This window comes from Malaclemys terrapin, chromosome 2 (assembly GCF_027887155.1).
Source record: "Malaclemys terrapin pileata isolate rMalTer1 chromosome 2, rMalTer1.hap1, whole genome shotgun sequence".
In the NCBI taxonomy this organism is placed as follows: Eukaryota; Metazoa; Chordata; order Testudines; family Emydidae; genus Malaclemys; species Malaclemys terrapin.
Genome location: NC_071506.1, coordinates 67,975,406 through 67,997,187, shown reverse-complemented (window position 1 = coordinate 67,997,187; position 21,782 = coordinate 67,975,406). Strand labels below are relative to the sequence as shown.

Sequence of the window (21,782 nt, the reverse complement as noted above, 5' to 3'; positions counted from 1 at the left end):
AACAACACAAATGGCTGACCACAAATTATGGTTACTTTCATTATAGTCTCTTCTATATGTACTTTTCTGGAGAGCTTCTAACAGATTTCACCCTTGAGAGTAACTTGCTTCTGAGAGTGTTTTTCTCTTGGTAGGTTAAGATCAAAGTGTACTATTTCCCAAAATTATTGTGTTTGGTTTTAGTATTTTATTAGATTCTTAAAATTATTTATTATGTGCAGAATAATTTTTGTTTAAGGGCAAGTGTAGACTGTCTAGTTCAGGGGTCGGCAATGTTCGGCACGCGGCTCGCCAGGGTAAGCACCCTGGCGGGCCGGGCCAGTTTTATTTACCGGCTGACGCGGCAGGTTCGGCCGATCGCGGCCCCCACTGGCCGTGGTTCGCCGTCCCGGGCCAATGGGAGCGGCGAGAAGCGGCGCAGGCGAGCGATGTGCTGGCTGCAGCTTCTCGACGCCCCCATTGGCCCGGGACGGCGAACCACGGCCAGTGGGGGCCGCGATCGGCCGAACCTGCCGCGTCAGCCGGTAAATAAAACTGGCCCGGCCCGCCAGGGTGCTTACCCTGGCGAGCCGCGTGCCGAACGTTGCCGACCCCTGGTCTAGTTATTAATAATAACCTAAAAAGTTTATAGTTGGACAAAATAAGCAATCCTAACTAAATTCTATGAAATCAAAGAAGATATTTAAATTAGTTACTTAGAAAAAAGTCATTTAAGACAGACCAATTATGAATATTAACAATTGTAAATTCAGTTACAGCCCCATTGTTTCTCTGCTTACCAATGTTTAGCTCCTGTCTCCGCTCCAGAAATATGTGGTCTAACCACTTGGTGATTAAAAAGAGAAAGTTAGCCCTTTACGTTACAAGAGCATTTTAATATTCCAACAAAATCACTGTGAGAGTTTTAAATCTAATCCCTTGGCAGTATCTTAGTTAACTTCCTCTCACCAATCCATGCTGAAGTCTTGGGGAAGTTCTCCTGGGGTTGGTTTCTTCTTGAATCTTCTCTGTTTTTCTTATCTATCTGTGGCAGCCTGCTTAGGAAATGTGATGCTGGAGCAGGGTAGCAGAGGGTATAGATTCATAGATTCTAGGACTGGAAGGGACCTCGAGAGGTCATCGAGTCCAGTCCCCTGCCCGCATGGCAGGACCAAATACTGTCTAGACCATCCCTGATAGACATTTATCTAACCTACTCTTAAATATCTCCAGAGATGGAGATTCCACAACCTCCCTAGGCAATTTATTCCAGTGTTTAACCACCCTGACAGTTAGGAACTTTTTCCTAATGTCCAACCTAGACCTCCCTTGCTGCAGTTTAAACCCATTGCTTCTGGTTCTATCCTTAGAGGCTAAGGTGAACAAGTTTTCTCCCTCCTCCTTATGACACCCTTTTAGATACCTGAAAACTGCTATCATGTCCCCTCTCAGTCTTCTCTTTTCCAAACTAAACAAACCCAATTCTTTCAGCCTTCCTTCATAGGTCATGTTCTCAAGACCTTTAATAATTCTTGTTGCTCTTCTCTGGACCCTTTCCAATTTCTCCACATCTTTTTTAAAATGTGGCGCCCAGAACTGGACACAATACTCCAGCTGAGGCCTAACCAGAGCAGAGTAGAGCGGAAGAATGACTTCTCGTGTCTTGCTCACAACACACCTGTTAATACATCCCAGGATCATGTTTGCTTTTTTTGCAACAGCATCACACTGTTGACTCATATTTAGCTTGTGGTCCACTATAACCCCTAGATCCCTTTCTGCCGTACTCCTTCCTAGACAGTCTCTTCCCATTCTGTATGTGTGAAACTGATTGTTCCTTCCTAAGTGGAGCACTTTGCATTTGTCTTTGTTAAACTTCATCCTGTTTAACTCAGACCATTTCTCCAATTTGTCCAGATCATTTTGAATTATGACCCTGTCCTCCAAAGCAGTTGCAATCCCTCCCAGTTTGGTATCATCCGCAAACTTAATAAGCGTACTTTCTATGCCAATATCTAAGTTGTTGATGAAGATATTGAACAGAGCCGGTCCCAGAACAGACCCCTGCGGTACCCCACTCGTTACGCCTTTCCAGCAGGATTGGGAACCATTAATAACAACTCTCTGAGTACGGTTATCCAGCCAGTTGTGCACCCACCTTATAGTAGCCCCATCTAAATTGTATTTGCCTAGTTTATCGATAAGAATATCATGCGAGACTGTATCAAATGCCTTACTAAAGTCTAGGTATACCACATCCACAGCTTCACCCTTATCCACAAGGCTCGTTATCCTATCAAAGAAAGCTATCAGATTGGTTTGACATGATTTGTTCTTCACAAATCCATGCTGGCTGTTCCCTATCACCTTACCACCTTCCAAGTGTTTGCAGATGATTTCCTTAATTACGTGCTCCATTATCTTCCCTGGCACAGAAGTTAAACTAACTGGTCTGTAGTTTCCTGGGTTGTTTTTATTTCCCTTTTTATAGATGGGCACTATATTTGCCCTTTTCCAGTCTTCTGGAATCTCTCCCGTCTCCCATGACTTTCCAAAGATAATAGCTAGAGGCTCAGATACCTTCTCTATTAGCTCCTTGAGTATTCTAGGATGCATTTCATCAGGCCCGGGTGACTTGCAGGCATCTAACTTTTCTAAGTGATTTTTAACTTGTTCTTTTTTTATTTTATCTGCTAAACCTACCCCCTTCCCATTAGCATTCACTAGGTTAGGCATTCCTTCAGACTTCTCGGTGAAGACCGAAACAAAGAAGTCATTAAGCATCTCTGCCATTTCCAAGTTTCCTGTTACTGTTTCTCCCTCTTCACTAAGCAGTGGGCCTACTCTGTCTTTGGTCTTCCTCTTGCTTCTAATGTATTGATAAAAAGTCTTCTTGTTTCCTTTTATTCCCGTAGCTAGTTTGAGCTCATTTTGTGCCTTTGCCTTCCTAATCTTGCCCCTGCATTCCTGTGTTGTTTGCCTATATTCATCCTTTGTAATCTGTCCTAGTTTCCATTTTTTATATGACTCCTTTTTATTTTTTAGATCGTGCAAGATCTCGTGGTTAAGCCAAGGTGGTCTTTTGCCACATTTTCTATCTTTCCTAACCAGCGGAATAGCTTGCTTTTGGGCCCTTAATAGTGTCCCTTTGAAAAACTGCCAACTCTCCTCAGTTGTTTTTCCCCTCAGTCTTGATTCCCATGGGACCTTACCTATCAGCTCTCTGAGCTTACCAAAATCTGCCTTCCTGAAATCCATTGTCTCTATTTTGCTGTTCTCCCTTCTACCCTTCCTTAGAATTGCAAACTCTATGATTTCATGATCACTTTCACCCAGGCTGCCTTCTAGTTTCAAATTCTCAATGAGTTCCTCCCTATTTGTTAAAATCAAGTCTAAAACAGCTTCCCCCCAGTAGCTTTTTCAACCTTCTGAAATAAAAAGTTGTCTCCAATGCAGTCCAAGAATTTGTTGGATAGTCTGTGCCCCGCTGTGTTATTTTCCCAACATATATCCGGATAGTTGAAGTCCCCCATCACCACCAAATCTTGGGCTTTGGATGATTTTGTTAGTTGCCTGAAAAAAGCCTCATCCACCTCTTCCACCTGGTTAGGTGGCCTGTAGTAGACTCCTAGCATGGCATCTCCCTTGTTTTTTGCCCCTTTTAGCCTAACCCAGAGACTCTCAACACTTCCGTCTCCTATGTCCATCTCTACCTCAGTCCAAGTGTGTACATTTTTAATATATAAGGCAACACCTCCTCCCTTTTCCCCCTGTCTATTCTTCCTGAGCAAGCTGTACCCATCCACACCAACATTCCAATCATGTGTATTATCCCACCAAGTTTCAGTGATGCCAACAATGTCATAGTTGTATTTATTTATTAGCACTTCCAGTTCTTCCTGCTTATTCCCCATACTTCTCGCATTTGTATATAGGCATCTAAGATACTGGTTTGATCTTTCCTCCCAGTTTTGTCCTGACCCTCCTTTCTCTCTGCCAATATAGCCCACACTCCCTCTTGTTTCCGACCCATCTCCCCGGTCTCCATGTTCCCCACTTACCTGTGGGCTTTGCTCACCTGTCCCCGTCGAACCTAGTTTAAAGCCCTCCTCACTAGGTTAGCCAGTCTGTGTCCGAATAGGGTCTTTCCTCTCCTCGAAAGGTGAATGCCATCTCTGCCTAGCAGTCCTTCTATGAGTGAGTGGGTGCTCTCTTCAATATTTTGTATCCTTCTGCTTCCTATTTTCATGAAATTATAGGAAAACACTTCTCTTTCAGGCTTGTTTAGATTCAATGTTGGTTGCTGTCACCCATTCATTGGCTTCATGCCTTTGTGGTTGTCTTAGGTGAAACTTTCAGGTCCTGAACATGCAGTCGTCTTAATGAATATGCTACATTTCATAATTGCCTCTGTTCTTCTTGTGGCAGGAAGCCAACAGATAACTTTCAAAGCTAGTTTTAACTCATCCTTTTTATTCAGTCCATTCTCTGAGATATTCGCTCAATTTTGTTAGTTTGTCGGAAACTGAAATTCTGTCTTCAAAATCCAAAACTCCCTGTTCTTTATTTAAGAGTTTTCAGTTCCTCAGTCTTCTAAAATTAAATAGACTTTTACATAATCTTTAGCTTAAGTTGTTGATTCTACATGACAGTTTTTGGAATTATGATTTTCTTGTCTTTCTGAGTTGGGGAGGGTTTGCTTGCACACAGCCTGTAATTAATTCATTGCCATTAATATAAATATTTTATACTTAAGTGGCTTCTTATATTGCTAACCAATCATAACATCAAATGATTTTGCCATATTTGTACATAACCATGTTATTATTCCTATAACAATGATTTCAGGAAATTATTATATGAAGGATTGCATTTAGATACAAAATATTTAAGAACATAAGAACAAAAGAACGGCTGTACTGGGTCAGACCAAAGGCCCATCTAGCCCAGTATCCTGTCTACCGACAGAGGCCAATGCCAGGTGCCCCAGAGGGAGTGAACCTAACAGGTAATGGTCAAGTGATCTCTCTCCTACCACCCATCTCCACCCTCTGACAAACAGAGGCTAGGGACACTATTCCTTACCCATCCTGGCTAATAGCCATTAATGGACTTAATCTCCAAGAATTTATCCAGTTCTCTTTTAAACGCTGTTATAGTCCTAGCCTTCACATCCTCCTCAGGTAAGGAGTTCCACAAGTTGACTGTGCACTGTGTGAAGAAGAACTTCCTTTTATTTGTTTTAAACCTGCTGCCTATTAATTTCATTTGGTGATCCCTAGTTCTTGAATTATGGGAATAAGTAAATAACTTTTCCTTATCTACTTTCTCCACATCACTCATGATTTTATATACCTCTATCATATCCCCCCTTGGTCTCCTCTTTTCCAAGCTGAAAAGTCCTTGCCTCTTTAATCTCTCCTCATATGGGACCCGTTCCAAACCCCTAATCATTTTCGTTGCCCTTCTCTGAATCTTTTCTAGTGCCAGAATATCTTTTTTGAGATGAGGAGACCAGATCTGTACGCAGTATTCAAGATGTGGGCGTACCATTGATTTATATAAGGACAATAATATATTCTCCCCCTTATTCTCTATCCCCTTTTTATTGATTCCTAACATCCTGTTTGCTTTTTTGACTGCTCTGCACACTGCGTGGACATCTTCAGAGAACTATCCACGATGACTCCAAGATCTTTTTCCTGATTCATTGTAGCTAAATTAGCCCCTATCATATTTTATATATAGTTGGGGTTATTTTTTCCAGTGTGCATTACTTTACATTTATCCACATTAAATTTCATTTGCCATTTTGTTGCCCAATCACTTAGTTTTGTGAGATCTTTTTGAAGTTCTTCACAGTCTGCTTTGGTCTTAACTATCTTGAGCAATTTAGTATCATCTGCAAACTTTGCCACCTCACTTTTTACCCCTTTCTCCAGATCATTTATGAATAAGTTGAATAGAATTGGTCTTAGGACTGACCCTTGGGGAACACCACTTGTTACCCCTCTCCATTCTGAGAATTTACCATTAATTCCTACCCTTTGTTCCCTGTCTTTTAACCAGTTCTCAATCCATGAAAGGACCTTCCCTTTTATCCCATGACAACTTAATTTACATAAGAGCCTTTGGTGAGGGACCTTGTCAAAGGCTTTCTGGAAATCTAAGTACACTATGTCCACTGGATCCCCCTTGTCCACATGTTTGTTGACCCCTTCAAAGAACTCTAATAGATTAGTAAGACACAATTTCCCTTTACAGAAACCATTTTGACTTTTGCCCAACAATTTATGTTCTTCTATGTGTCCGACAATTTTATTCTTTACTATTGTTTCGACTAATTTGCCCGGTACCGACGTTAGACTTACTGGTTTGTAATTGCCGGAATCACCTCTAGAGCCCTTTTTAAATATTGCCGTTACATTAGCTATCTTCCAGTTGTTGGATACAGAAGCTGATTTAAAGGACAGGTTACAAAACCTAGTTAATAGTTCCGCAACTTCACATTTGAGTTCTTTCAGAACTCTTGGGTGAATGCCATTTGGTCCCGGTGACTTGTTAATGTTAAGTTTATCAATTAATTCCAAAACCTCCTCTAGTGACACTTCAATCTGTGACAGTTCCTCAGATTTGTCACCTACAAAAGCCGGCTCAGGTTTGGGAATCTCCCTAACATCCTCAGCCGTGAAGACTGAAGCAAACAATTCGTTTAGTCATCTCAAAAGGTGTTTGCCATTTCAGTGTTTAAGAAATAAACAGTAGTTTTAAATTTCCACCTTCGTAAGTTTTTCCTGGAGTTTCAAAAACACAAGCAGAAATTTTTCCTTTGGAAAGGAGAGGGGTTGGCGTGGCCACTTTACAAGCTAGATTTAAGGCTCTGACAACACACCCTACATTCTTTTTACAATTATGCTTCTATTTAATACATGGAAATTTTACATGATTTGTCTTCTTGATGTTTGCTTGTTCTTGGGAAAGAGAAGCAGAAACATTCTGGGATGTCTATCATTAGTTTTAACATTCTGTAACCTAACTAGTTAAACATATGTTTTGTTGTATTTCTAAGCATCTTGGCTATAAAATAGTGGCAAGTATATCTTAATGTTCAGTAAAGGCACAAACAAGTTTGTTGAAGCTAGACAAATGCAGACTGGAAATGAGATGTACATTTTTAACAGTGAAGGTAATTAACCATTGGAACAACTTACCAATGGATGTAGTGGATTCTCCATCACAGGCACTTTTTAAATATGCTCTGTGTTAATTAATTCAGGGAAGTTCTATGGTCTCGGTTATGCAGGAGATCAGACTGAATGATACCAATCATTCCATCTGGCCATAGAATCTATGAAAGTGGAGCTGGGCACATAATGTAAAAATAGATAATTAATAAAATAATAATAAATCCATGTTTGCTCAAAAATATGATTTGTTTCAGTTGTAGAGGCATCCCTTTGGGGTTTACTTTTGTGAAATTTTGAGGGCTCATAGAAGACCTGCTAAGCTCACCTAGAATGGATATTGGTATATATTATAATGGTATATTTATCCCTTTCCCCAATTTCTACATATTTCTTGTTTTCTTACATTGTGAGCTTTTCAGGGCATGAATGGTATTTTATTATGTATTTGGAAAGCACTTTGCACATTGCACATGCTACTGTAATCCAAATAATTATCATATGAGAAGTAGCACTGCTAGACATCATGAGGATGGGATCCTTAAAACCAATCTCCAGAGTGCTGGTACAAGTGGTATTAAATGAGCTTGATAAGTATGAGACCACAAACCTCTGCAGAGAGGACCATGCACACATTCATGATTACTCTGTGTCAGCAATTGTGGGAATGGCAGAAAATTAAATACCATGTAGTTTGGAGAAAAAAGGAGTGAGGGGGGGCCATGATAACAGTTTTCAAGTACATAAAAGTTTGTTACAAGGAGGAGGGTGAAATATTGTTCTCGTTAACATCTGTGGATTAAGACAAGAAGCAATGCACTTTGTATATTTTCTGTGGGAAGGATCACTGCTTAGCACATTAGAAGGTCAGGGTTTCCAGAGCTCTGATACAGAGGAAATTACATGATCCTACAATGATCTGACCACACCCTTTGTACCTAGGATCACATATGCATGCACACATGCTTTATGTGAAAGTGACAATGAATTAAAATTAAAGTATGCATCAGGACAATAAATCTTAGAGTAGCCTAACTATTCTAGGACTGGTTCCTCTGAAGAAGTCGTGTGTAGCCCAGAAAGGTAAAGGCTTAAAATATTACAAATTTACTTAATCTTCTTTTATTTGGTACCTTTATCTGTGAGACTCAAAGCCCCAGTGGCTTGTTCAAAGCCAGCTCTTGATTATAAGAGTTATGCTTATTCAATCATGGAACAGAAGCAATACCTGTTACTTAGCATGTGACCAATCACAACTAACATAGCTCAAATTTCAAGCACCAAGTATAGAATACTTGGCTCCAACTGTGATTAATTGAGAGAGGAAAAATATGTGACAAAATTAATTAGCAAACTTTGAATCATGAATAAATATGAGGAAAGAGTATTCTGCTTGCAAATACTCCATAAGATGAGGAGAGAGGCTGCATTGCTAAGAATTATTCGCTCAGCTCTACTTAGGACATTTTGCATTAATTTGAAGCTTATAGGGATCAGAAGGTGAAGAAAGACAATTATTGGATCCAAGGTAGGAAATCCAATTCTGAAATAGAAAGGTGATCATGGTAAGTTGCTTGGGAAAGGGTTAGAATTGATATAATAAAAACATGCATTACGATGATGGACCAAAAGACTGAAATAGAAAAGAGGATAATAATGACTGAATTAGAGGGGAAAATGTTAAAAGGAGAGAAATATCTGCTGAATTCAATTGAGATTACCCAGTACAGTTTAATTCAGTAGATCAGGAAGAAGTCTTGCTGCAGATATATTCTGGTTGGAGGCATAGTCACAGAGTTCATTGAAACCATGATTATGGGAAATGGAGGAAAAACAATGGTTTTAGAGCAGTCACGCTTCACACAGTAATGAAATAGTCTCTGAAACTGTCTTCCTGTACGTTACATCTACAATGTATATTGTCGGCACATTGCAAGGAATGCAATATACTGTATATCTTTTAAAATGTCATTAGAATGTCTTTGCAACTGTTTAGAAGTCTAGAGGTCTGGGTAGCAGAAGACAAGATCAGAGTACAATATGCCACCTCAAGTAAAAAGAAAAATATCCGAGTGCTGTATTTTTGCAATTCTAAACCATAAAGTTTTGTCCAATAAATACTCGTTGGTACGTATAACTAAGTAGCTGTGTGATATAAATGGAGTCAAGGGGTCCATCTGTAAGAAGGAAAAACTGCAGGCAATAATTTTAAAAACAGAAAGTCTTGCTGTGAAAAAGCAGAACTTATGACTTCATTGCTTCTGAAGAAGGTCCAATTTGGACATGCAGAAGAACAGTATGTTCTCCCCTTGAGAATAAGAGAAAAACACACACTTTTTGAGAAGAATTAGACTGATTAGTACAACAAATATAGCCAGGCCTCATGATACCCTTTGCAACCTCCACAACCTTGTATGAAAAACTCTTGAAATAAAACCCTGTTCGTGCAATGGGGAAATTCTGTCTCCCCTTGCATGGACACAGAGATATCCTTAAACACAGTGGAATCAATGTGATTCCACTGCACAAGGCTTGGGAAGGATATAGTGAACCCACAAAGGGGTGCAAATCCACGGTGTACTTCAGAGTACAGCTCCACATAGGATGCTCTTGTATCCCCATATAGCAGGGCTTGGGGCAAGTAGGTGTTGGCCCAGGAAAGAGAGGGGGAAGTCTGGTGGATTCTCCAGTGCATAACTACAACCTCAGGGCCACAGTATCAGCCACAGAGCAGCACTGCTACATGGACAGTGAGGAGGATTTCATGTCCCAGTCCCTATGAACTGCCCTCTGACTTCTGGGGTTTAGCTTGGAGGTAGAATTAACCCATTGTCCTTTTCTGATTGCAGTATTATTTTAGTAGGTTCCATCTTTTTAACTGACAATTTCCTCTGAACATTCAAAACACTCCACCATATTTTAGCTACTTGACCTCTGTTGACGTTAATGAGAGTAGGTCAACTAATTGTCCTTTGCCCAAAATAATATAAAATATTCCTTCATCTCTGCTGTCCCTAAATAGCAGGTTAACTCACTCAGGCACCAGTCACGAATCCTTATCTTGTAGTTGGACTGAAAATATTAACTTATAAAATGAGAGAAGGAAGTTTTGATGGAATACAAGACCCTGGGCAACATTTTTTGCTTAGTCCTGTCTTAAAATTAATTGTTACCTTTTAAAACTAGCTTAGTCTCTTGTTTCTCTTGAAGCCACTATTGTTTCCAGCAGTAGGCTGATGAAACAATCAGATGTGGGTGCTGCTTTGGCCTGATGGCTGTGAATGAAAGTTGCTCTCTCCATCCAATCCAACAATTTTTACACCTTTGGGAGGCTGCAGATCACTACCTCTTGGAATAAGAGGTGGGGAGAGTAGAGGTTAGAGGGTTCAGCAATTCCCTTCTCTTTTCCCTGCTCCACAGACACTAAGGAAATGAGACAGTAATGAGAAGGGATCTGAGTGCAAATGTTGCCATGTCTATCCAGCTTTTTTTATATCTATGTCATTCACCCTTGGCCCCTCCAGTGCCTCAAGCTGTGAATTGCATGGATAAACTGGGGCTCAGAGAGATCCATGGAGGTAGTGAGCAGTGGAAAGATTCCTCCTGGACTTGAAGTTAACCAGCAACAGTATCAAGGGATTCAACTTTCCCATTTCCGATCATCAGGACAATGTGGTTACATCATCGACAGTAGGGAAGGGCAACCCTATTGTTCAAAGCTAGATGTATAAGGTTAATGATTTTTTTTAAAAGAACAAAATGGCTCCTTTTTTCCAGTGAAGTGGATATGAAATCATTTGGATTATGAATTCTATCATTATACAAGTGAATATTTCATTAAAACTACTTGAGCGAGGCTTTATTATTACTTCTTGTTATTACTCATAATACCTAACACTTAGGGCTTGATCCTATTGATTTTAATAGTAGTTGAGGGCACTCAGCAGCCGGCATGATCAGACCATTACATAACAGCTTCCATCCAAGGCCCTCAGTGCACAGATGTTAATGAATTTAGCCTCACAGCTCCTTAGTGGGGAAAGAATCATCCCCATTTTGCAGATAAGGGAACAGAGAAGGCAGATTCAGATGGCATGCCTAAGGTCACACCAGAAGTCTAGAGGAAAACCAGGAAATAGATTCCCTCATCTCCTTTATCTTAACCACAAAATCATCCTTCCTGTCTGTTCACATTAACTTCATCTGTCCTATGCCATTTGGAAAAAAATCTCTGTTCATGAAGCTGCCTTGATAGCCCACTTTTCTTCATTATATTTATTGCAGGTTGAAACTGGAGATGTGGGGGATGTGTACAAGATTCGGGTCAGCTGTGATGATTTGCCAGGCTTTGAGGGCTGGCATCTGAAGTCCTTTCACATGCAAGAGCTACATACTAAACAAGAAGTGAACTTTGACTGTAACTGCTGGCTCTCTGTTAACAGAGAAGACAGAGAGCTGGTGAAAGAATTCCCTGCAGTGAATGAGAACCAGAAACCTTTACCAGGTAAAAATAGCAAAGGAGACAGGAACAATGAGAACCAGCCTTTGAAAAAGAGCCAGTTCAGCAAATATTACATTTAATCATTCTCTGTGCTCAGTATCTATGGTGGTTCTGCAGCGACTCCATTCGCGCATGCACTGTGACAATACTGCACATTTTAAAATCTTTCCTAGTTACATGACAAATTGGGCTTAACATTTGCTAAATCTTGTGCATAACTCTAAGTGTGCAAAACTGGAAAAATCTAATTATGCTAGTAAAAGATAAGACATAATTCAAAGCTATGGAAGTCAATTTTGGTAGACTTAGTATTGAATTCTTTAGCTTATCATAGCTTGAGTTACTGAAGTGAATATCAGAAATAACCATTACTGTACAATAAAGTTGTGCTGTAATTTCAAGGGCATTTTTGTAATGTGGGAAGGTCCCACTTTTTTCAGAGGGCCTTCCAAACTTGTATCTATAAAATTAAAGAATACAGAGCTTCACATTTTTGCATTATACATGCAAGTCAATTGGTTAAGGGCCTAACTGTCATGGTTTCTCTAAACCGAGGCTATGTCTACACTAGCACTTTTGTTGGTAAAACTTATGTTGGTCAGGGGTGTGAAAAAACCACCCCCTTGATTGAAATAAGTTTCACAAACGAAAGTGCCAGTGTGGACAGCACTATGGCCAGAGAGTGTCTCCTGTTGACATAGCTACCACTGCTCATGGGGGGGTGGTTTAATTATGATGACAGGAGAGCCCTCTCCCGTCGGCATAGAGTGGCTAGACGGGAGACCGTACAATCGTCCTGCTCCAGTGGTACAGCTATGCCACCTTAAGGTCTGTAGTGTAGACATAGCCTAAATGTTCTGACATGGTTAACACAGTTTGCTCTTATCTGAGCGTCTGAAAACTACTATGGATCTTAAAGGAAAACTACACTGATTAATTATGACCTCTTATATAGCTAAATATTAGCCAAATAATAATGTATATTGAAAATTATATATAATTTTTTTTTGGAGTTCATGTTACTATGTCACTATCTCCATAAAGGGTAAATAGGGCTGCAGCCTTATTGATACTTCCCAGAAGAAGGCCTCTCTGGATCAGCGAAATGCAGTCATATGACTGCATTATAAAGACAGAAGACTTTAAAAGGCATCATGTACCTTACAATGTTAAATGTGTTTATTAGCTTGTCATATAATACATACACTGTCATGAATTCAGATACTACCTTATGTCCTTCTTCTCTGTTCTAATTTGCATCATGTCAATAGAGTGCCTTCCTCTTTGATGGTTACTTTTTTATTATTATTATCTTGGAGACATTTATTTTTCTGACGGGCAAAAATTGACCTCTCCTGAGTTCCTCCAGAGTCCCACACAATAAAACAGAATGAATTTTTCCAAGTGTACTAGCACAAGAGCCATATAGGGACAATCAAGCTCCCACTGTTGTCAATGAAAAGACTCCCACTGACTTCGGTGGGGGTTGGTTCAGGTTCATACAGAAGAACTACTCCCTTTCTGTTCTAATCTCCATGTAACGTGTTCTTTTTGCTGTTATTATTTCTCTGATTTTATTAGAATATCTTTAAATTATATTGCAGTTTTCCTTGAAGCTTACCCTTTCAATTCAATCTGTTTTGTTCAAACAATCTTCTTTCTTTGTATAGTCCACAAGTATATTGTCTCTATACACACTGGTGACCACTGGGGATCAGAAACCTTTGCAAATGTTTATATCACTCTGTATGGCGAAAGAGGGGACACAGGTGTGAGGAAACTGCACGAATCATTGGTAAAAGGAGGAAAATTTCAAAGGAACAAGGTAAAAAGACACAAATGTTAAGTTTTCTTACAAACTCAAACAATAGTACTGTTTTCTGAATGTCTACCACCAGCTCTTGATTGTAAGAGCAAAATTCTCCTTATAGATCTTTGTAGCAGAATTCTGTTCCAGTTTTATGTTTAGATTTTCCATAGGTGATAATCAGGGTTCTACATTTGCATGTGTAAAGCAGCTTATCTGAGTCATAACCCTTGTGATCATGCCTCTCAACTTTTTATGTCCCAAATGTGGGATGCAGTGTGTGACAAAGAACCAAAATTAGTATCATAAAAATGATTCATGCAGGAAACTTACATTGCTGTGAGATTCATTCCTTTAATGTAAATAGCAGTTTTGATAATCATATCTTAAATATTATTTCTGTTGATAATTTTCAGCAACAAAAGTGAGGGGGCACCAAATTTCTTTGCAACGTAGTAGCTTTTGGGACTAAAACAAGTGATATTCCCCGAAAGAAGAGATATTTAATGTATAACCTCAGATGAGAAATTTTACTTAAAGAAGAGAATGCACTGACAGAGTTTAAAAATAAGATAATCCTTTTTCATACTTACTCATCACCAAGCTGTAGTATTCTTAAGAAAGCAGAGAGTCAGATTTCTGTGAAATTATTTCATTTAACAATCATATCAACAACATAAAGGATGAAACTAGATTCAATGTCTAACTTAGAGAACCCCCTAACCCAGGAATCGGCAACCTTTAGCACGTAGTGGGCCGGTTTGTTTACCTGACGTGTCCGCAGTTTCAGCCGATCGCGACTCCCACTGTCCGCGGTTCACTGCTCCAGGCCAATGGTGGCTTCAGGGAGCGGCGCCGGGTGAGGGATATGCTGGCCACCCTATCAGTAGCAATTTACCAGACCACTGGTACTGTCCCTCAGGGAGACCAGAGTTTCACATCCTCCCTCGCATAAGAACATAACTTAAGAACATAAGAACGGCCGTACCAGGTCAGACCAAAGGTCCATCTAGCCCAATATCCTGTCTACCGACAGTGACCAATGCCAGGTGCCCCAGAGGGAGTGGACCAACAGGCAATGATCAAGTGATCTCTCTCCTGCCATCCATCTCCATCCTCTAACAAACAGAGGCTAGGGACACCATTCCTTACCCATCCTGGCTAATGGTCATTAATGGACTTAACCACCATGAATTTATCCAGTTCTCTTTTAAACGCTGTTATAGTCCTAGCCTTCACAACCTCCTCAGGTAAGGAGTTCCACAAGTTGACTGCACTGCGTGAAGAAGAACTTCCTTGTATTTGTTTTAAACCTGCTGCCTATTAATTTCATTTGGTGACCCTTAGTTCTTGTATTATGGGAATAAGTAAATAACTTTTCCTTATCCACTTTCTCCACATCACTCATGATTTTATATACCTATATCATATCCCCCCTTAGTCTCCTGTTTTCCAAGTTGAAGAGTTCTAGCCTCTTTAATCTCTCCTCATATGGGACACATTCCAAACCCCTAATCATTTTAGTTGCCCTTTTCTGAACCTTTTCTAGTGCCAGTATATCTTTTTTCAGATGAGGAGACCACATCTGTACACAGTATTCGAGATGTGGGCATACCATCGATTTATATAAGGGCAATAAGATATTCTCAGTCTTATTCTCTATTCCCTTTTTAATGATCCCTAACATCCTGTTTGCTTTTTTGATCGCCTCTGCACACTGCGCAGACATCTTCAGAGAACTATCCACGATGACTCCAAGATCTTTTACCTGACCTGTTGTAGCTAAATTGCCCCCATCATATTGTATCCATCCTCCACCCCCGCAGGAGGAAATGTTTGAGGACCACGAGGCTAGGGTAGATGAAGAAGACATGCCTGAGACTCCCATGAGTCATGCAAGGCTACTACTCAGCTGCTTCCAGTAGGGACATCTTGGACAGGCAGGTGACAGTCCCGTTGCACGTAAAGAATGCTCTAAACTGGTGGAAAGAGCAGCTCAACATCTGTGCAGGTGTCACTTTGTCACCCAACCCCAGGAGTGACGCTAACTACTGACACATCCCTGTTAGGATAAGGGAGTCCACCTACACACCCTAACAGTTCAGGGCAAATGGACAGCCCATGAAGCTAGCCTCCACATCAACCTGTTGGGGCTCAGGATAGTCAGGAACAATTGCCTCCATTTCCTGCCCCTCATCAGGAGCAAGACAATCAGGGTAATGATAGACAATGTATTCTACATGTTCTACATTAACAAGCAGGGAGGAGCAAGATCCTCCTCCTTGGGTACTGAAGCCACAAAGCTCAGGAACTGGTGTATAGCCCACCACATCCAGATTTCAGTGGTCTAACTCCAAGGCATACAGAACACTACAGCCAGAGATTTCTCCCACTACTACGAATGGGACCTGGACACCGAGGTTCTTCAAAGCATGTTCCAGAAATAGGGACTGCCAGATATCAATCTTTTATACCGCTTCAGAGAAAAGGAAGTACTTTCTCTTCTGTTCAAGGGGAGGATCTATGTCACCACTCCCTGGGGACGTCTTCCTTCTATCATGAAAAAAGAGTCTGTTCTATGTCTTTCCCCCACCACCCCTAGTTCTAAGGAGGCTGAATGAGATCAGGCAGGACAAGGCTAGAGTTCTTCTCATAGCATATACCTGGCCAAGACAAGCTTGGTACCCTTACCTGCTTCAACTCAATGTCCAACCATCAATCAAATTCCCGACCATATCTCAGGGTGTGGCTCCTTGATGTGCAGCAGATGTTATTAAACAGTAGAAAAACATCAACCTGCATTACCTACCTACCAAAATGGAAGAGATTTGTCCATTGGTTTGGTTGTTGCTACCTCTAGCCTGAGTTGGTTCCCCTTTCTCTCATCCTAGATTAGCTGCTGGATCTGTCATCTGGGTTATTCATCAGATCAGTCAGGGTACACCTGGCCACAGTATCAGCCTTTCATCCCCCAGTCAAGGGATTCTTCATTTTTGCTCACCTGATATCATCCAGATTTATTAAGTGTCTGGGTAATCTCTTCCCCCACATTAAACCCTGACCCCATTTTGGGATCTCAACCTGGTTTTCAACCACCTCAAGAAAACTCCATTCAAACCAATGGTGATCTGCTCCCTACTACATTTTTCAATGAACACGGCCTTCTTAGTTACCATCATGTCAGCCCCTAGGGTCAGGGAGATTGGAGCCTTGATGGCAGATTTCCCCCGCCCCCCTTACAATGTTCTTTATGGCAAGGTCATTAAAGTTCCACATCCTAAGGTTCTACCAAAGGATTTTCATCCTAACTATTATATCCATCTACCAGTATTTTTCCCAAAACCTGAGAGTTCTCAGCAGGAATCCTATTTCCACATCTTGGACATTAGAAGATACTTTGCCTTCCACCTGGGTTGGAATAAGCAGTTTAGGAGATCGCCTAGACGCTTCTTCTCCTTTGCAGATAGATCTAAGGGGGATCCTATCTCTGCTCAGAGACTTTTGAAATGACTATCGGGTTGTATCTCTGCCTGTTATGACTTTGTAGGTACTCAGCCCTCGCCCCCTCAGGGGGTGAGAGTACTTTCGGCCAGATCATAGGCCCCATCTACTGCATTTTTTGAAGAATGTTCCAATATCTGAGATATGTAGAGCCACTACTTGGATTTCAATCCATACAGTTTCAAAGCATTAAACCCTGCTTCATGCCATCAGATCTGATGCAGCTTCAGTTCTGGACCCTGTTCCAAAGCTCCCTCCTCCTCCTCGGGATACTGCTCAGAAGTCAAGTGAAGTGGGGACACTATTCGAAGAAGAAGGAAGAGTTACTCACTCCATCTGGTTCTTAATTAAGGCAATACAGGGAAAAATCTGTGCATGAAGGATGTGTTACTCACCCTGTGCAGTAACTGTAGTTCTTCAAGATGTGTGTCCCCATGGGTACTCTATTACCCATCCTTCCCCTCTGGTTTGGTTGTTCCCTAGGAGACTCCTAGGTAGAGAAGAAACTGAGGGTGGTTTGCCCACACACCCATTTATAGACTTGGTGTCTGCCCTGAGGAGGCATAGGGCGCATGCCTGGGCCGAACTGACACTGCTAGTCAGGGCCGGATTAGGGTTTTGTGGACGGCCTCTAGATTCGAGCAAGTGGGGGCCCCTCCCCACCCCGTCTGCCTGCAGTTACTGTCCTCCCCCAGCATGGGGTCGAGGCATGGGGGCTTGCCCCACTCAGGTCGCCTGCCCTCTACCCCTCCAATTATCTGGGGCCCCTGGTAATGGGCCCCGTTGGCCTAGTGGCTAATCCGCCACTACTGCTAGCTAGAAATCTCCGATCAAGGGTTTAAGAGGCACATGCACACCTGAAGTGGTGCACCGATAGGGGGACACATCTCAAAAAACTACAGTTACTGCACTGGGTGAGTAACTTGTCCTTCATGCACAGATTTTTTCCTGTATTGCCTTAATTAAGAACCAGTTACTTAAATGTACTTGCAATCTGACTGTCAAGTGTGGAATTCTAGTAAATGGATGTTTTATCACTGAAAGCATTTTTAATATTAGTGAAAGATAAACTGCTTTTGTGTTACTTTTATACAAAAATAGCTATGACGTTCTATAGCACTTTGCTAACCACAGAGTTGTTCTTCACAGAGCTGTTTGCTAATATATCCATTCTAAGTGCTTTGTAGTTTTATTTATTAAGATCCCATAGTGCATAAATTTATTTTTTTAATTTTTATATGAAACATTGTTATTGTTAAAACTCCAATTGTTTTCAACTTGATTCAGTACTGAGTGGCTGCAAACATTTCCAGCTAATCAAAATGTATTGACCATTGTTAGCCACACCGGGGCCCACTGGGCCCTCATTTGGGTAGTGTACAAAGCAGATAGGATTGTTATAAAATGAGAAGAATGCATTGCACCAAGCTGTCCTTGAATCATATAGATTTAATGCTGCATTAAATTTCCTCTTTCGACTCCTCTCTCCCCATTGTCCTCTTTTCCTTCTCTTTCCCTTTACTTCTTTCCTTTCCCTTCCTTCCCCATTGCTCTGTCCATTCTGTTCCTCTTCTGTCTTTGTCTTTCCCATCCTTCTCGTTCATCTCTGCTTGTGTCTCTTTCTCTCTCCTACTTCTCCCATCTGCTCCTTTTCAGACTTCTTTCCCCTCCTTTCTTCTCATGCACAGAAAACAAAAGACAGGCTTCTCTGCTTTTTAAGAGAGAATTCAGGATTATAGAAAACATTGTCTCCCAATGAATAAGATTTTTCCAGAATGTTAACTTCCCTCTGGAACCCCACTAATGCATATTTGCATAATAGATCCTGGAAGCCAGAAACTCACAATGAGTATATCAGAACCAAGGTCTTCTAGGGATTTTTTAGTATCCAGAAGCACATTGTAGCATAATTTGAAATGACTGATGAAATGTCCCATCTGAGCCAAAGATCAAATGAGCCCACAGTCATTACTAATGTTGGGCCCGAGCCACAATGTTTGGAATCTAATCAAGAACAGAACTATGCTGTTCAGAGAGGGGACTTCCTTTTTAACCTTTATAGATATAAGCTAGTCATGAAGTTCAGATCCTGATCCTGATCTAGAACCAGGTCCAAGGTTTCTCTGAAGTTCGAGCATATTCAGATCCAAGCTTTTGGTTTAAGTTCATCTCTAGTTATTACATTTTGCATTTACGCATTGTGTGTGTGTGTTTATATATTTAAAGAACGAGTATTCCATTTTTGCTGCTTTTCAAAGTATTTCTCCTTTTTGCAGGTGGATTCATTTTTAATAGAGGCAGTTTCTCTGAGCCATTTGCAAAAGGTAGTTGTAGGACATGATGGAGAAGGATATGGGACTGGAATGTACCTCAAGATGATAACAATCAAGGAATCAGAGGACTCAGATAAAGAGTGGATCTTTCCATGTTGGAACTGGCTTGATACTCATCTGGGAATATGTGAGACTGTTTGTGAGATTATAACAATAGGTAGGTCCTTCTGCAACAAGACTGAAGTCAATGAGAGTTCCACCTGCTTACATCAAGGTCTTTACAATTGCTTTAATTTCTTTATTTGGCTATAAACACCACACAAATTTTCAGCATGATTTTACTATAATAGCAAACACACTGGTAAGGTCAGAGATAATATAATCTAATGCTGCATAGTGCACTCTGCATAAAGCAGTAGCCCTCTGAATTAAATTTAGCACGTTAAAATTAATGATTTAATGTGGGATTAGAATGTGAGAAGCAGGCCTCATGGGGATAAGTGGCTTAAAGTAGAGTTTTAATGCACTAGTTTTCAGCCTGTTGGGAGCCGATCTCAAGTCTAGGGAAAAGTTAGTTTAGTGGCTTCAGCTTAGTCCTTATCTGTGGGCATTAGTCCACTCCCACAGAGCTACTGCACTGTTCAGTAGAACTGTTGCTCTGTTTGGCTGAAGCCCATTGTTGCAGCAGGATTGCAAGTCAAAACCTAGGTGCAAGTGGCAGAAAGGCATTGGGAGGTGCTCACAGCATGATCTCCGGACAGCCTCTCACTTCCAAACAAGAAGTAAAATTCATCAATCACATTTAAAAATAAGAAGAAAGAAGATTGCTGTAATCAGGTGTTGTATCCTATAAAAATAATGCCAAGAAGATAGATACACCAATGGAAATGAACCTTCCAAGTTAGATCTGTAAGGGGGGAAAAAACGTAGAAAAGTGAGAAGCAATGTGTCTATATCACATACACTTAGAACCCACCAGGTAGTTTTCTAGACTCATTAAAGGTAGATTTCTCTGTGTTGTCTTATTTATCATATCACAACATAGGATCATTTAAACATACATAGCATGTTTACATAGGATCGTTTAAACACGTTCCAAAATTAAAGGTCCAAATGTAGCAGGCCTGTAATTATTCAGAGGGTTTTTAGCATTGCTGTATGAGGATCTGGCTAATGTGGGTTTAGAGCACATATTTTTATAGGTTCACTTCTCAGTATCATACAACATATTCTTATTTAAGGTCTGATTTCATTGATGCTATTTGCTATATACCAGATGTTGTTATGCTTCAGACTACCATTGTTTCTAAATGAGGTAAGTGAGACAGTGAGTAGGTGACACTGATTACTTCTGTCAAAACAATTAATTAGGGTTATGAAGGAGGGTGCGTATTCTTTAATAATGAATTCCAAAAAGGATAGTAAAAACAACTTGACATCCAGAAAAAATTCTGACAGAGTAGCAGCCGTGTTAGTCTATATCCGCAAAAAGAACAGGAGTACTTGTGGCACCTTAGTGCCACAAGTACTCCTGTTCTTTTTGAGAAAAAATTCTGTAAATCTAAAGTTTGAAACACAAAAGAACATTAAGGTTAAATTCTTGATGAAAAAATGCAATACAAGTATTGATGTGTTATTCTTAGTGAACTGTTGCCATAGATACAACGTAACCTGCAAATACAGCTGTGTTTGTGTACTGTAAAGCCTGTGGCCTAATATATTATGCCTTTCTCTCATGCTGTCTTCTTTCCTCTTTCCGTTTGATCATTTTTTAAAGGTAAAAGATTGATTTCTAGTCCTCAACTGCCTCAAATCAACATGCAGTCCTCAGGTCTGTGGATAATGGACATCATTGGATCTGACGTCAACACTGAAATGGATCCAATACACCTTTCTTTCATCTTTTATGGAGACCTGAATCACAAAGAGTTGGCACTTCAAATTACAGGAAAAGCAACTCAAATCAAAGTAGTTCAATCTTTCTCTATTACCAGAAAACTTCTAAGAATCATATACTCAATAATCCTTTTAATTCCTGTAGAAATAGTTTATTTGGGCCAAATTTCCAAAATGATTTCTAAACCTGTCTGTGCAAATTGGCTCAAACAGTCATTTTGACAGTCAAACAGTCTGCAAATGACAGGATTTTCACATGCGCAATGGTGTTTTCATTAACAAATCCTGCCTGATTTTCACGCATTGTGTGTTTGCATGAGAAAATTCTGTGATTTGCTAGTGCATATGGTTGTGCATGTCAGACTGCAGGCACAGATATACAGGCCAGTTTGAGGCCCTTTTGAAAATGTGGTATTTCAGAATTTAATCCACAAATATGATGTATAAAGTCAGAGATACCAAGTTACTTTTCTGGGGTCAGGATAAGTTAGGGTAAAATGTCCTTGTCCCTTTTCCTCCCTAAACCTCATCATCTAATCCTTCCTCCCTTCCACTATGTTTCTCCTTCCTAACCGCCTTCTCTCTTCATCCTATATTCACACCCATTCCATTCCCTTGCCTCATTTGCTTTCTATCCCTAT

The 21,782-nt window shown here is 40.5% G+C and overlaps 1 protein-coding gene across 1 annotated transcript in view; it reads left to right on the top strand.

Annotated features, from left to right (window-relative positions):
* RP1 (RP1 axonemal microtubule associated) overlaps positions 1–21,782 on the top strand; it is a 258,962-nt gene that overhangs the window by 146,122 nt on the left and 91,058 nt on the right. The window contains exons 32-35 of the mRNA XM_054020164.1: positions 11,448–11,667; positions 13,335–13,489; positions 19,249–19,462; positions 21,023–21,213. Coding sequence (XP_053876139.1) covers positions 11,448–11,667; positions 13,335–13,489; positions 19,249–19,462; positions 21,023–21,213 — 780 coding nt within the window. The remainder of the gene's footprint in view (positions 1–11,447; positions 11,668–13,334; positions 13,490–19,248; positions 19,463–21,022; positions 21,214–21,782) is intronic.